The sequence below is a fragment of the Mus musculus genome, chromosome X, assembly GCF_000001635.26.
Source record: "Mus musculus strain C57BL/6J chromosome X, GRCm38.p6 C57BL/6J".
NCBI lineage: Eukaryota > Metazoa > Chordata > Mammalia > Rodentia > Muridae > Mus > Mus musculus.
In genome coordinates this window covers 84802848-84820199 of record NC_000086.7, presented here as the reverse complement: position 1 = coordinate 84820199, position 17352 = coordinate 84802848, and the positions used below count along the sequence as shown (strand labels likewise).

Genomic DNA, 17352 nt, shown 5'->3' with positions numbered 1-17352 from the left:
GCGCACGCCTTTAATCCTGGCACTCAGGAGGCAGCGGTAGGTGGATTTCTGAGTTTGAGGCCAGCCTGGTCTACATAGTGAGTTCCAAGACAGCCAGGGCTATACAGAGAAACCCTGTCTTGACCCCCCCCCCTCCAAAATGCTTAGCAAGCAACAGTAATTATGGATTTTGAAAGCAGAAAGGCATTTGAAAAGTAACTTTTATTCTAGTGTGTATTCTTATGGAGCTTTATTTGTGATACCAGGATTCTCTTAATGACTCACATAGCCTATAGGAACATGGCATTTATTCATCTTCATTTATACTATTTATCACCATGAAGATGATTGGCTAGCATTTCCATACAGTCCAGAGACTTAGGAGTTATCCATTTTCCAATAATCAAAGGGCACATTAGCTAATGAAATAATACTATCAGAAAAATCCATCAGAAGCATGTATTTGTATTGACCCAAGTAACAACTTTTAAAAAACTAATGGAGCTTTAAAACCTATAAGGAGAAGTGGAGAATGGAGGAGAGTTTTCTGAAATCATCCCTAGGGATCTGAGATGGCATGTGCATATCAAATGGTCTTCAAAGTAGCTAGCTAACTTGGCCACTACTTGAGAATCCTCTACGGCATGAGGAACACAAAGGTTAATACTGGTAAGTTAAATATAACATGGAAATGGTGGCTTTAAAGATGCTTCTTTTTAATAATCAATTTTAATTAATAAATTTAATTTGGTAGACTATCACTACCAAAGCTTTGGGGTGTCAGATTTGGTGTCAATAAAATGAAACTCTCTTGGTAGAAGTTGAGAGCATTGTAGATATTTATGGAAGACTACATAAATAAAGTATATGTGCTTTGGGCTTTGAAGGTTCAGTAAGAATTGATCAGACATACAAAGTATGATCATTCAGATGGATGGAAAATAAATGGCAGGTAGTTGTGAGAAAATATGAACCATTTGTGTTAGCATAGGATAAAGATGCTAGCTTGTCTGCATGTGAGTCATTAAAACAAAGTAGTAAAGCCAGGGATAGGGAGAAGAGAGATAGCTATCCTAACTAGATAGACTTCATTATATCTTGTAAGGAGTTTTATCTTAAAATGGGAAAAGTCAGGATGATGCAGAAATGTAGATAATAGAATTATTAATTTGTTTATTCAATATTTAAAGGCAGTGTCGATAATATGCCACACATATTGACTGGTTAATGGATGTGAGTAGGTCATCTATATAAGTAAAAAATAATGGGAATCTTTAAAAAGACAATGGTTGAAAAGGGGGAATGGTATACAAAACAGGAAAATGTAAAAGGACATAATGCTGACTGTAAAGCTATAAGTAATTCGCTTGCAATTAGCAAAAGTCCTGGAGAATGCACTGTTTTGTTTCAGATTAGCTGTATTATTACTAAGGATAAAGTTGCAAATTGGGCAAGTATATTTTTATTTTGTTCTAATAGTAAGTGTGTACACACACACACACACACACACACACACACACACACACCAAGCAGAAATTCCATAAAAAACAACCAAACCAATCCTGTAAAACCCATCTACTTATGATAAATTAATTTCCTAATGGCAAAAATCAAAATTACTTTTCATGTAACTTTTTAATATTTTATCTTATGAGCCTGAGGTACTACCTACCACGCTAATGAGACTCCTTAATATTTCATTTTTTTTAATCACTGGAGAAAGACAAATGATTACATCACTGACTTTTCTTGGAGGAAACCCTGTGTGAAAGACTTTCAAATGAGGCAAAAAAAAAAAGGCTTTCTTTCTAAGGCTTATAGGCCCTATAATTTAACTTTGTGTGATGATAACACTGAACACACATAGATGAGTACTCTTTTGGGATCTCTCAAAGTATTGTGGAACAAAACAAAGCACACAGTACCTTGACTTTTTCAAGGTGATCTTGCAGAGAGTCAATGAGGAGATCCCCCACTGGCTGCCAGGATCCCTTGATCACCTCAGCTTGGCGCAACTTGAGGTCCAGTTCATCGGCAGCTTCCTGAAGTTCCTGGAGTCTTTCAAGAGCTTCATCTATTTTTCTCTGCCAATCAGCTGAGCGCAGGTTCAATTTGTCCCATTCAGCGTTGACCTCTTCAGCCTGCTTTCGTAGGAGCCGAGTGACATTCTGAGCTCTTTCTTCAGGAGGCAGTTCTAAATTGGCAATATGACAAGGTTTAAGGTCACATCCATTTTTGTTAAAAAAAAAAAACATGGTTGAAAAGGTCAGACTAGAAGAAAGGAAAGGAATATAGATTAACACGAGGCCAACTTACTGATTAATGGCTCTTTTACACTTTGGCATAAATTTTGATATAGTCAAGCACAGCTAAACTGTCTTCCTTAGTGAATCTGTTCTACTTTCTGTCAATCAGGTAAATCAAGATTCATTTAAGCTTTCAGAGAGAAAAATGTTAGCATGTGCTGAACAGCTCCAATTTATTTCAGTCAGCTTAAACGGAAAATTAGCTTGCAGTCTTTGTAACAATAGAACTTCTTATCACAGATAAGATCTTTTGCTTACCATTTTCTAAATATTCAAATAACTGATCATTGATTGCTTTATTTATGACTGAAAACAGAATTGTGCATGGTGGTTTGTGATTCTGTATTCTTTTTCAGCACCTACATTTAATTTGAATTGATTCTGTTTAACCCTGAAGTGTGAGAGCTATACAGACTCTGGCAGCAAGCATGGATGGGCTGTGCTCTCATCACTGAGCCCTCTATCAATATGTTATTACAGTTCCACATTCAATTACCTCTGGGCTCCTGGTAGAGTTTCTCTAGTCCTTCCAAAGGCTGCTCTGTCAGAAATATTCTCACAGTCTCCAGAGTACTCATGATTACAGGTTCTTTAGTTTTCAATTCCCTCTTGAAGGCCTGTGAAATGAGATGAAAAGAAATGCTTATTTGGCTTGTGGAATGCTCCTCAAAATTAATCCTGGGTGCTCAGCACTTGTTTATGTAACTCCCCAGTCAATTTCTCTCTCCTTTATTTATAAACTGGAAGTCATAAAATGATAAGGCTACCTGGGTCTCAATGTTAATGAGCACACCACAGGGTTTGCAAATTTTGTCTGGGGAAAGCCAGGGAGCTTTCAAGACAGGTGGTGTCTTAATATTAAGATAAGTTCATTTTGTTTATATGACCTGAGTAGAAGATATACAGATAAAAATCACAAAGGATACATTGTAAAATTCTACCCTAGCTAATGAAGATTTAAATATTCCCCAAATAATGACTTCTAGTACACATTGGAAAATATTCACTGCTATGTGGAGAAATTTAGACCTTATTGAAATATACAACAAATTCAACTGATAATTCTGTCAAAATGGTTGATGTTGACTAAACTAGTGTTGCCAAATTTATCTATTGAAAATGATCAGTATTTTTTTTAAAAAAGTACCCATAATATTTTATATTGTGACTTTTCTGAAAAGAATAGATATTTTAGAACTATTAAGAATACAGGCATTTTGAATACCTTTCTATAAATGAATAGACCTAGAATAGGTGTCTTTCAGAACACTTAGTTAAGTAGTCAGGTTGGTAGACAATTTTAATCTTTAATCTATGTTAAGAAAGGAGAACAATTAATCAGTTTTGCCTTCAAGAACATATTGGACCAAATTAAGAAAGAAAAATGCCTAGCACAGGGAGGAAACATGCCCAAAGATGAAATGCAGGATGTGTTGGGTTCAATCCTAGTCCTGTGATATCCATAAACAACAAATACAACAAAACAAAAGAATGAAAGGATAAAAGAAAATGAAAGAAACATTTTAGAATTTGAGTGAAAACTCTAAAGTAATATGTAATCTGGTAAGCCACACATTAATGCATAAATTAATATTCAAGAATAAAACATAGTTGCTGACCCAGATTCTATGATATCTTAGATGATCACGGTAATAAAAGATATTAAGTATCACATATGCAATAATATGGCTGATTAATAATAATCATTATTACTATGCCCTAAGGTTTAATTATAAACTATTTTCAATTCTTATTTTAGCAGTGCCATCAACTGAGTTTAAGTCCTCTAATTTCAGACAGCACTCTGATATAAAAGTACCTCAGAAGTGTATTATAACATATTTGTTGGTAAAATCTTAATGGTGCTCACCATTTAAAAGGACCCTGAGTTTGCCACTTTATAAAATAATTGATCTGTCAAGGTTATTTACGACTTAGGAGAGAGAGGTAAGGTTTCTGAATAAAAATAACAAACTATTTGGATTCAGCCTGTACATGCAGAAGAAATTTCTATATTATGGACTATTCATGTGTCCTTGAAAGGACACTGGGTAGATAATTATTTACTTGACTTACAGAGAAGTCTGGTTCTACCTATAACATTTCATTTGATTTCTACATATGTGTGTTTGTGTATCTACCACTGTATGTATGCATGTGTTGTATCTGTATATGCATGTGGATATACTTTTTGTAGTATTATATTTCATATAATCCAACTTTCACAAATATAAACAAATTTTATCTTTTATCTGTCTACTTGAAGTGAGCCATGATACTGGCTTTGCTAAATATAGAAAGAATAATGGCTCCCTACACCAAACTTCTGTGTCTAAGTTACACTATAGATGAGAAAAAAAAGTTGAGTCTAAATTGGTGCTTCTACTATTTATGAAGTTGCAGTATATCAGGAAGAGCTAAAAATATAAATCAGTTCAATACAACCTGGGAAAGATTTCTAGAATATTTTAAGTACATTGAGTGCTAAAGCATAAACATGCGTTAGTCAGTGATGAATTGTTAGAGGATATTCAAAAAAGAGAAATGTGTACATACAGAGACATGGCATAACACCATATAGTATATATAGCTATCTCTAAATAGGCTTGCCCTTCTAGAAAGTTAGGATTAAGGAAAGACTGTTACCAGAGTTAACATGAGTAACTGTTAGTATATAGAAATACAGTATAGTTTTGAAGCAGAATTTTGGCATCAGACTTTTGAAAAGCTTAGGCAGTATTTGTACATAACTATGAACTTTTGAAAAATTTAGGTAGGTAAGTAACATGGGTACATTTGCGTTTAGGCAAGGTGGAAGTAATAAGATAGAGGAAATGAGAAAAAAAAGATGAGGTTCTAATTAGGGAAGGGGAGGGAGATAAATACAGAAGGGGTGATGCATGCATAAAGTGACAGTAAAATTGTCTGAGAAACTTTCAAGGAACCATACTATTATTTATCTAAGGAATCATACTATTATTTATCTACCTGAAAAATTTAATAGATATAAGTAATATGTATATATATATATGGCTCCTTCCAAGAGCCAAAGGCAACCTAACAAAACCCCCAGTACCAGTCATGAGAAGCCATCTTTTGAGTTGTTGGCCAGGGTTGTCTAAGAGAATCACCAAACATTACAGGCTATTTATATTGCCCTTGGTTGCATATCATGAGTGGTAAAATGTAAGTTCTCATTACTACAAACACAAAGTACTTCAAATACAGGGCACATAATCCCCAGAGTTGGAAGCAATCTGAAAGTCTCTTCTCTGAGAAAATGGCTCTCATGATACTAGAATGACACTGCCAATCTTACAATAAAGGGAGGCAACCAAGAATTCTTTATAGCTCTGTCTATGAATCACAACAAAGACCAGAATGAGATGATAACCTTGAGGGAGTAGTCATGGCATATATAACTTGGTGGCAATTGGCAGTACTCTACTTGCACTTTAGACCCACTAAGCAAGATGGAAATCTTACCTGGTATTGGAAATATAGCCAACTACTCAGTGCTACTGAAGTCATAGATTACAGAAAACTTAAACCTACCACCTTACAAAGCCAGCATAATCCCAACTATAATCTTTTTTTTCTTTCCATTTTTTATTAGGTATTTAGCTCATTTACATTTCCAATGCTATACCAAAAGTCCCCCATACCCACCCACCCCCACTCCCCTACCCGCCCACTCCCCCTTTTTGGCACTGGCGTTCCCCTGTTCTGGGGCATATAAAGTTTGTGTGTCCAATGGGCCTCTCTTTCCAGTGATGGCCGACTAGGCCATCTTTTGATACATATGCAGCTAGAGTCAAGAGCTCCGGGGTACTGGTTAGTTCATAATGTTGATCCACCTATAGGGTTGCAGATCCCTTTAGCTCCTTGGGTACTTTCTCTAGCTCCTCCATTGGGAGCCCTGTAATCCATCCATTAGCTGACTGTGGGCATCCACTTCTGTGTTTGCTAGGCCCCGGCATAGTCTCACAAGAGACAGCTACATCTGGGTCCTTTCGATAAAATCTTGCTAGTATATGCAATGGTGTCAGCGTTTGGATGCTGATTATGGGGTGGATCCCTGGATAAGGCAGTCTCTACATGGTCCCTCCTTTCATCTCAGCTCCAAACTTTGTCTCTGTAACTCCTTCCAAGGGTGTTTTGTTCCCACTTCTAAGGAGGGGCATAGTGTCCACACTTCAGTCTTCATTTTTTCTTGAGTTTCATGTGTTTAGGAAATTGTATCTTATATCTTGGGTATCCTAGGTTTTGGGCTAATATCCACTTATCAGTGAGTACATATTGTGTGAGTTCCTTTGTGAATGTGTTACCTCACTCAGGATGATGCCCTCCAGGTCCATCCATTTGGCTAGGAATTTCATAAATTCATTCTTTTTAATAGCTGAGTAGTACTCCATTGGGTAGATGTACCACATTTTCTATATCCATTCCTCTGTTGAGGGGCATCTGGGTTCTTTCCAGCTTCTGGCTATTATAGATAAGGCTGCTATGAACATAGTGGAGCATGTGTCCTTCTTACCAGTTGGGGCATCTTCTGGATATATGCCCAGGAGAGGTATTGCTGGATCCTCCGGTAGTACTATGTCCAATTTTCTGAGGAACCGCCAGACGGATTTCCAGAGTGGTTGTACAAGCCTGCAACCCCACCAACAATGGAGGAGTGTTCCTCTTTCTCCACATCCTCGCCAGCATCTGCTGTCACCTGAATTTTTGATCTTAGACATTCTGACTGGTGTGAGGTGGAATCTCAGGGTTGTTTTGATTTGCATTTCCCTGATGATTAAGGATGTTGAACATTTTTTCAGGTGCTTCTCTGCCATTCGGTATTCCTCAGGTGAGAATTCTTTGTTCAGTTCTGAGCCCCATTTTTTAATGGGGTTGTTTGATTTTCTGAAGTCCACCTTCTTGAGTTCTTTATATATGTTGGATATTAGTCCCTTATCTGATTTAGGATAGGTAAAGATCCTTTCCCAATCTGTTGGTGGTCTCTTTGTCTTATTGACGGTGTCTTTTGCCTTGCAGAAACTTTGGAGTTTCATTAGGTTCCATTTGTCAATTCTCGATCTTATAGCACAAGCCATTGCTGTTCTGTTCAGGAATTTTTCCCCTGTGCCCATATCTTCAAGGCTTTTCCCCACTTTCTCCTCTATAAGTTTCAGTGTCTCTGGTTTTATGTGAAGTTCTTTGATCCATTTAGATTTGACCTTAGTACAAGGAGATAAGTATGGATCGATTCGCATTCTTCTACATGATAACAACCAGTTGTGCCAGCACCATTTGTTGAAAATGCTGTCTTTCTTCCACTGCATGGTTTTAGCTCCCTTGTCGAAGATCAAGTGACCATAGGTGTGTGGGTTCATTTCTGGGTGTTCAATTCTATTCCATTGGTCTACTTGTCTGTCTCTATACCAGTACCATGCAGTTTTTACCACAATTGCTCTGTAGTAAAGCTTTAGGTCAGGCATGGTGATTCCACCAGAGGTTCTTTTATCCTTGAGAAGAGTTTTTGCTATCCTAGGTTTTTTGTTATTCCAGATGAATTTGCAAATTGCTCCTTCTAATTCGTTGAAGAATTGAGTTGGAATTTTGATGGGGATTGCATTGAATCTGTAGATTGCTTTTGGCAAGATAGCCATTTTTACAATATTGATCCTGCCAATCCAATAGCATGGGAGATCTTTCCATCTTCTGAGATCTTCTTTAATTTCTTTCTTCAGAGACTTGAAGTTTTTATCATACAGATCTTTCACTTCCTTAGTTAGAGTCACGCCGAGATATTTTATATTATTTGTGACTATTGAGAAGGGTGTTGTTTCCCTAATTTCTTTCTCAGCCTGTTTATTCTTTGTGTAGAGAAAGGCCATTGACTTGTTTGAGTTAATTTTATATCCAGCTACTTCACCGAAGCTGTTTATCAGGTTTAGGAGTTCTCTGGTGGAATTTTTAGGGTCACTTATATATACTATCATATCATCTGCAAAAAGTGATATTTTGACTTCCTCCTTTCCAATTTGTATCCCCTTGATCTCCTTTTGTTGTCGAATTGCTCTGGCTAATACTTCAAGTACTATGTTGAAAAGGTAGGGAGAAAGTGGGCAGCCTTGTCTAGTCCCTGATTTTAGTGGGATTGCTTCCAGCTTCTCTCCATTTACTTTGATGTTGGCTACTGGTTTGCTGTAGATTGCTTTTATCATGTTTAGGTATGGGCCTTGAATTCCTGATCTTTCCAGAACTTTTATCATGAATGGGTGTTGGATCTTGTCAAATGCTTTTTCTGCATCCAACGAGATGATCATGTGGTTTTTGTCTTTGAGTTTGTTTATATAGTGGATTACATTGATGGATTTTCGTATATTAAACCATCCCTGCATTCCTGGAATAAAACCTACTTGGTCAGGATGGATGATTGCTTTAATGTGTTCTTGGATTCGGTTAGCGAGAATTTTATTGAGGATTTTTGCATCGATGTTCATAAGAGAAATTGGTCTGAAGTTCTCTATCTTTGTTGGATCTTTCTGTGGTTTAGGTATCAGAGTAATAGTGGCTTCATAAAATGAGTTGGGTAGAGTACTTTCTACTTCTATCTTGTGAAAAAGTTTGTGCAGAACTGGAATTAGATCTTCTTTGAAGGTCTGATAGAACTCTGCACTAAACCTGTCTGGTCCTGGGCTTTTTTTGGCTGGGAGACTATTTATAACTGCTTCTATTTCTTTAGGGGATATGGGACTGTTTAGAAGGTCAACTTGATCCTGATTCAACTTTGGTACCTGGTATCTGTCCAGAAATTTGTCCATTTCGTCCAGGTTTTCCAGTTTTGTTGAGTATAGCCTTTTGCAGAAGGATCTGATGGTGTTTTGGATTTCTTCAGGATCTGTTGTTATGTCTCCTTTTTCAGTTCTGATTTTGTTAATTAGGATTTTGTCTCTGTGCCCTCTAGTGAGTCTAGCTAAGGGTTTATCTATCTTGTTGATTTTCTCAAAGAACCAACTCCTCGTTTGGTTAATTCTTTGAATAGTTCTTCTTGTTTCCACTTGGTTGATTTCACCCCTGAGTTTGATTATTTCCTGCCGTCTACTCCTCTTGGGTGAATTTGCTTCCTTTTTTTCTAGAGCTTTTAGATGTGTTGTCAAGCTGCTAGTATGTGCTCTCTCCCGTTTCTTCATGGAGGCACTCAGAGCTATGAGTTTCCCTCTTAGAAATGCTTTCATTGTGTCCCAAAGGTTTGGGTACGTTGTGGCTTCATTTTCATTAAACTCTAAAAAGTCTTTAATTTCTTTCTTTATTCCTTCCTTGACCAAGGTATCATTGAGAAGAGTGTTGTTCAGTTTCCACGTGAGTGTTGGCTTTCTGTTATTTTTTTTGTTATTGAAGATCAGCCTTAGTGCATGGTGATCTGATAGGATACATGGGACAATTTCAATATTTTTGAATCTGTTGAGGCCTGTTTTGTGACCTATTATGTGGTCAATTTTGGAGAAGGTACCATGAGGTGCTGAGAAGAAGGTATATCCTTTTGTTTTAGGATAAAATGTTCTGTAGATATCTGTCAGATCCATTTGTTTCATCACTTCTGTTAGTTTCAGTGTGTCCCTGTTTAGTTTCTGTTTCCATGATCTGTCCATTGGTGAAAGTGGTGTGTTGAAGTCTCCCACTATTATTGTGTGAGGTGCAATGTGTGCTTTGAGCTTTACTAAAGTTTCTTTAATGAATGTGGCTGCCCTTGTATTTGGCGCATAGATATTCAGAATTGAGAGTTCCTCTTGGAGGATTTTACCTTTGATGAGAACAAAGTGCCCCTCCTTGTCTTTTTTGATGACTTTGGGTTGGAAGTCAATCTTATCAGATATTAGGATGGCTACTCCAGCTTGTTTCTTCATACCATTTGCTTGGAAAATTGTTTTCCAGCCTTTTATGCTGAGGTAGTGTCTATCTTTTTCTCTGAGATGTGTCTCCTGTAAACAGCAAAATGTTGGGTCTTGTTTGTGTAGCCAGTTTGTTAGTCTATGTCTTTTTATTGGGGAGTTGAGACCATTGATGTTAAGAGATATTAAGGAAAAGTAATTGTTGCTTCCTGTTATTTTTGTTGTTAAAGTTGGCATTCTGTTCTTGTGGCTGTCTTCTTTTAGGTTTGTTGAGGGATTACCTTCTTATTTTTTCTAGGGCATTGTTCCCGTTCTTGTATTGGTTTTTTTCTGTTATTAACCTTTGAAGGGCTGGATTCGTGGAGAGATAATGTGAGAATTTGGTTTTGTCGTGGAATACTTTGGTTTCTCCATCTATGGTAATTGAGAGTTTGGCTGGGTATAGTAGCCTGGGCTGGAATTTGTGTTCTCTTAGTGTCTGTATAACATCTGTCCAGGCTCTTCTGGCTTTCATAGTCTCTGGTGAAAAATCTGGTGTAATTCTGATAGGCTTGCCTTTGTATGTTACTTGACCTTTTTCCCTTACCGCTTTTAGTATTCTATCTTTATTTAGTGCATTTGTTGTTCTGATTATTATGTGTCGGGAGGAATTTCTTTTCTGGTCCAGTCTATTTGGAGTTCTGTAGGCTTCTTGTATGTTCATAGGTATCTCTGTCTTTATATTTGGGAAGTTTTCTTCAATAATTTTGTTGAAGATGTTTGCTGGTCCTTTGAGTTGAAAATCTTCATTCTCATCCACTCCTATTATCTGTAGGTTTGGTCTTCTCATTGTGTCCTGGATTTCCTGGATATTTTGAGTTAGGATCTTTTTGCATTTTCCATTTTCTTTGATTGTTGTGCCGATGTTCTCTATGGAATCTTCTGCACCTGAGATTCTCTCTTCCATCTCTTGTATTCTGTTGCTGATGCTCAAATCTATGGTTCCAGATTTCTTTCCTAGGGTTTCTATCTCCAGTGTTGCCTCACTTTGAGTTTTCTTTATTGTTTCTACTTCCCTTTTTAGGTCTAGTATGGTTTTGTTCATCTCCATCACCTGTTTGTATGTTTTTTCCTCTTTTTCTGTAAGGACTTCTACATGTTTGATTGTGTTTTCCTGTTTTTCTTTAAGGACTTGTAACTCTTTAGCAGTGTTCTCCTGTATTTCTTTAAGTGATTTATTAAAGTCCTTCTTGATGTCCTCTACCATCATCATGATATATGCTTTTAAATCTAGGTCTAGGTTTTCGGGTGTGTTGGGGTGCCCTGGACTGGGCGAAGTGGGAGTGCTGGGTTCTGATGATGGTGCGTGGTCTTGGTTCCTGTTAGTAGGATTCCTCCGTTTACCTTTCGCCATCTGGTAATCTCTGGAGTTAGTAGTTATAGTTGACTCTGTTTAGAGATTGTTCTTCTGGTGATTCTGTTACCGTCTCTCAGCAGACCTGGGAGACAGATTCTCTCCTCTGAGTTTCAGTGCTCAGAGCACTCTCTGCTGGCAAGCTCTCTTACAGGGAAGGTGCACAGATATCTTGTTTTTGGACCTCCTCCTGGTCGAAGAAGAAGGCCCAAAACAGGGCCTCTCTCAGAAGCTGTGTTGCTTTGGCAGTTCCCAGAAGCTGTCAGCTTCTGTGGTGCAGACTCTCACCTGTGCAGACTAAAATCCTAAGTTCCAGGGAGTCCCGGAACCAACATGGTGACCGCTGCTCCTGAGGCTGAGGCCGTCTCCCGAGCCAGGCGGACACCTGTCCTCTGGTCCGGATGGTGGCCGGTTGTCTGCGGCCCGCCCAGGCTGCTGCCTCAGCGGCTCTGTGCTTCTGCCCGTCCCAGAAGCTGTCCGGTTCTCTGGCGCCCCCAACTATAATCTTAATAGCTATCATCATTCCCACAAATAAATGTAGTCCTTATTCTTTTTCAAGGAAACCTCTCTTTAAAACGGATGGAAGCAGAAAACCACAACAAATCAAAATGCAGATTTGTAGAGCATAGTTCCAATGGCTACTTCTACAAAAACAACTCATGCCCCTAAGTTTCAGAGAGCATTGTAAAGAGGGGGCAGAAAGATACTAAGAGGTAGAGAGAGGCTCAGGGAGTTTCAGGGAGATTGTATCTCCTAGTAATGTCAGAAGCTACAGCCACAAAATTTTCACCAATATTACTGCCCTAATGTGAACTGACCAAGAATGATGCAGATGGATATCAAAGCATGTGAGGGGAAAAGATCAAGAGGTTTCAGCCCTACATAAAGAACTATACAATGGAATGCCTAGCATAGATGAAATAGTCTTCCACAAGGGAATAACATACCAATTTGTTATCCTATATCAACTGGTCAGTCTTGAAAATGCAAGTAACATTACATAGACATGTTATATCTATGAATATATATGTACATGAAGGAAGAAAAAAGATAACTCTCATGACTAGGGATATGGCACTATTGACAAGATGTGTGCATGAAGTCCTAGGTTTGATTGCCAACAGTAAATTGTCACACATGTTGGCAATGTCTGTTAATTCCAACACTCAGCTGATAGAGGCAGGAGGATTATGTTCATGATCATCCTCTGTAGCAGAGCTAGTTGGCAGCCAGCTTTGGTTACATGAGATCCCTCCCCCAAAACAAGCAAATGAAAAAAAGTGAACAAAAATATATAGGAAATGAAGACAGTAGTATTCCCTTATTTACAGCCGCATATTCCACATGTTTAATTATTTTTGGTTATCTGTGCTGACCACAATGGAAAATTACAAAATAAATTGTGAGGCCAATGTCTGGCAAATACAAAAGTGGATTCTCACAGTCATCTATTGGATGGAACACAGGGTCCCCTATGAAGGAGCAAGAGAAAGTACCCAAGGAGCTGAAGGAGTCTGCAACCCTATAGGAGGGGCAACAATATGAACTAACCAGTATCCCCAGAGCTCGTGTCTCTAGCTGCATATGTAGCAGAGGATGGCCTAGTCAGCTATCAATGGGAGGAGAGGCCCTTGGTCTTGTGAAGATTATATGCCCCAGTATACGGGAATGCCAGGGCCAGGAAGCAGGAGTGGGTAGGTTGGGGAGCAGGGGAAGGGGGGAGGGTATAGGGGATTTTCAGAGAGGAAACTAGGAAAGGGGAAATCATTTGAAATGTAAATGAAGAAAATATTTAATAAAAAATAAAATAAATTGTGATTGACTATCATGAAACCACAGTGCTTGAATTCAAATATCCTATAAGCTCCAAAGAATAGGAGATTTAATGCTAACAATTTAGATAATTCAAAGAAAAACTATAAAGCGCTTCCTTCAAGCGAAATGGTGAAATTTCTTATCTTTTATTTTTACATGTATTCATATGGGTCTTAGTGTGCATATGAGTGCCACATATGTGCAGGTGCCCGTGGAAGCTAGAAGAAGGTATTAGGTCCCCTGTAGTTCGAGTTACAGGTGGTTATGCAGGACTAGGAATCAAACCTGATTATACTACAAGAGTGTAAAGTACTTATAAGTATTAAACCATCTCTCCATCTCTGAAGATGGTTATCTTCATAAGGAAATTGAAAAATGTATGCAGAAGTTGCTATAATCTAGAGTAAATTATCTTTCTGTGGATATATAACTTATATAGTTGGGCATGTATAAGAAATAACACAATATATATAGTTTGGGTTATTCATGGGGGAGTCTTAGGATGTATTTCCATAGATAAGATGACAGCTCCTTTATAGAACATAAACCTGAGAAGGGCGAAAAAAGGATTTGAAAGAAAACTAACTGGAGACAACTAGAAGAATAACTTTATGTAAGATTGTGAGGATGCAACCCAGAGCCAGAGTACAACGAGAAAAAGACAGACACAGTAGGAAAATGTTTAGTCAGTGCAGCTATGCAGAAGGAGCAAGAAGTACTCATGGTTTTTATGTTGAGTAGATGAGTGAATTCCGGATACAATTTAACTAAGGGTGAGGAAATAAATTTCTTGGACTACTCTATGTACCTCTAATAGTTCTAGCCTGCTGAGAACTTTCCCATTCCGTGCAAATGAGATGTGTACCATCTGTCTGGTTAATTTCTCAGATTTCTCTGATCCAAGAAGGACAAATGGTTAAGGCTTTAGTTGGGATACTGCTAGACCAAATTTCCAGTTGTCAGAAAAAAACAAAACAAAACAAAAAACAAACAAAAAACAAACAAACAAACAAACAAAAAACCAAAAAAAAAAAACAAGCAAAGACAAAACCCAGAACTCTAGGTGCTTATAATTACAACATATGAAGCCCAGACCCAGGGAAAAAAAATCTGGGCTGTAAAAACAGAGACATGAGGGGCATTGAGCTAACTCCTTGAAAATTAGAGTTAGATTCAGGCCTATTATGTTTCCAAGGAGATTCATTTGAAGATGGGGACAGCTGGCTCCTCCTTTATAATCTTTGGTCTCTTGCTTATAGAGCAACTAAGTACTCACATGGAAAGTTTTTTTTTTAATTTTTTTTTAATCACCATTTACCATGTTGCCCTAGGGGATGTCATTATGAACGAAAGAGAAGGAGATAGGACTATTTATGGTAAGGCAATAAAAAAAACCTGCTTTGGGTCCAGAATACCTCATGTGTATATTAAACATAAAAGTGGTAAAGCCTAATATTACAATCATAATAAGATGAAGGTTGGCATTCTGTATATGGGACATCTTGAAGATGTAGACTTCTTTTGGGCAGTAAAATGTAGGATCAGTAGGAAAAAAAATAAGCATCATTTTCTCGCTCACCTAAAATATATTTAATGCCTACATATTATTATTTAAAGAGCAGAAAGGAAAATGGAATATCATGAGAAAGCAAATATGAGGAGTTTAGAAGTACTGGTGAGTATTTCAAAAGGAAGAAGGTTATTCACAGAGGCAAAGACAGATTTGCAATAAGGCATGTTCATTGGACTGTTTGATAGCCTGAGACAGACATTTAGTTGAGAAAGGGGTAGAAGAGGAAGTGGGAATTACTTATATAATATCTTTTTTCCTAAAGCAAAAAAGAGGAAGTAAAAAAAAATTTTAAAAAGAGCAAGCAATGAAAGCAATTAAAAAGACAACAAGCAGATGGAAAAGGCATTTTAAGAAGAGTGACTTGAATAAGATTAAAGCTAGTAATAAGCTAACTATATATTTTTTATACTAAGTTTTTTTCTAGATGCCAAACCTTTAATGTTGTTTCTGTATGTTTTTTTGGTACTTGTCTTTGAGTTAGAGTTTTATTATGTAACCCAGAATAATTTTGAACCATTGATCCTCCTGCCTCAGACTTTTGAGTTTCTGAATGGAGGGCTTGAGAGTGCCTATGTGCACCAAGATGCTGAACAAGCTTGTAAACTGAAAAACAGGACTATACCAGGAAAATGTAATAGACCCTGGAAAACTAGGAAAGGGAATAGACATAGTATAAGTAATTAGGCCCAATACAGATCGGGTAGAAGAAACTTGTAATAAATGTTATAGTGTGGTCTATAAAATAAGAGTATGGGCTTAAAGTTTCTACAAACTGAAAAAAAGTCTGAAGCACTATGCAATGGTACAATTCCATTGTTAAAAGCAGAGAGAAAAATTCAATGTTAATGATTATATCAATTATGAAAGAACATTGGGTTGTCACTTCAGTTGTTGTTATACCACAGCTTCACAACTTCATTTCTTAAATGTGAGTCACGGGGGATTAAAATGAATTGAAAGAAAAGACAGGAGTTTCTGGCATGACAAAGACATAACTAATTTTTACACCACTTTTTGGCGTTAAGAAAGTGGATAGAAGACAGGATTAATTGTTTGTATCTTTACAACTCAAGAAGACTTAGATTAAATACAATGTGGGTAAAAATATGCAAAAAAGAAAGAAGTAGTTGGTTCTAGAAAATTAGACTGACAAAATTGATAGTTTTATGTTATGTGGACAACCGATAAGTTGTAATGTTATTTTATACATTGCTACATGATTACACTTCCTTTCATTTATTCATGTAACAAAAGTTGAGCACCAGTTATGTGCCATTGTTCTAAGGTAGATATCAATATCTGTTGTGTAGGCATAATGTTTTTATACACTGTGTAAAGCTTACCTTGTATTATTCAAATGCTGATTTCTTTGCCCTCAAATCTTGTTTCAATCAGGACATGGCATTTTAATGCTTATACCAAGAATCTCCTGTCTTAAGTTTGTGTAAACAGTTCTTATCATTTATTCTCTGCCTTGTCAATAACTGCTGACAAAGGCTGGGTAGAATAGAGAATAGCATGGGACATCCTCCAGGCAAAAGAAAGAGAGATGCAGTGAGATCAGCAGGGAAGATGGAGGATTTGGAGCCATAAGCTAGGAGTCAGGGAAGAGAGAACATGGAAACACACCTGAAACCCAAAGAGCCAGATCAATAAAAATATGCAAATAATCATGGGATGGGGCAAGGAGGTAGACAGATTACCATAGAAGGCCAATGTAGAAGATTTAAATGCTCAGGTTTTGAGGTGCAGTTTTAAATAAACCTTGGGATGGATCACAGGGCCCCCAATGGAGGAGCTAGAGAAACTACCCAAAGGAGCTAAAGGGATCTGCAACCCTATAGGTGGAACAACAATATGAATTAACCAGTAACCCCAGAGCTCATGTCTCTAGCTGCATATGTAGCAGAAGATGGCCTAGTAGGCTATCATTGGGAAGAGAGGCCCCTTGGTCTTGCAAACTTTAAGTGCCCCAGTACAGGGGAATGTCAGGGCCAAGAAGTGGGAGTGGGTGGGTAGGGGAGCAGGGCGGGGGAGGGTATAGGGAATTTTCGGGATAGCATTTGAAATGTAAATAAAGAAAATATCTAATTAAAAAAAGAGAGAAAAATAAAAATAAAAAACATTGCACCTCACACAATAATTGTGGGAGACTTCAACACCCCACTCTCATCAATGGACAGATTCTGGAAACAGAAACTAAACAGACACATTGAAATGAACAGAAGTTTTAAAACAAATGGATTTAACAAATATCTACAGAATATTGTATCTTAAAACAAAAGGATATACCTTTTTCACAGCACCTTATAGTACTGTCTCCAAAACTGACCATATAATTGGTCACAAAACAGGCCTCAAAAGACACAAAAATATTGATATTATCCCATGCATCCTATTAGATCA

At 37.5% G+C, this 17352-nt stretch overlaps 1 protein-coding gene across 10 annotated transcripts in view; it reads right to left on the bottom strand.

The window, feature by feature from the left end:
* The window catches only part of Dmd (dystrophin, muscular dystrophy), a 2390387-nt gene that overhangs the window by 384851 nt on the left and 1988184 nt on the right, over positions 1 to 17352 (bottom strand). For all 10 annotated transcript variants that reach the window (XM_006527768.3, XM_017318377.1, XM_017318376.1 and 7 more), the window contains 2 exons: positions 2782 to 2902; positions 1905 to 2173 (listed from right to left, as the gene is read on the bottom strand). In XM_006527768.3, coding sequence (XP_006527831.1) covers positions 1905 to 2173; positions 2782 to 2902 — 390 coding nt within the window. The remainder of the gene's footprint in view (positions 1 to 1904; positions 2174 to 2781; positions 2903 to 17352) is intronic.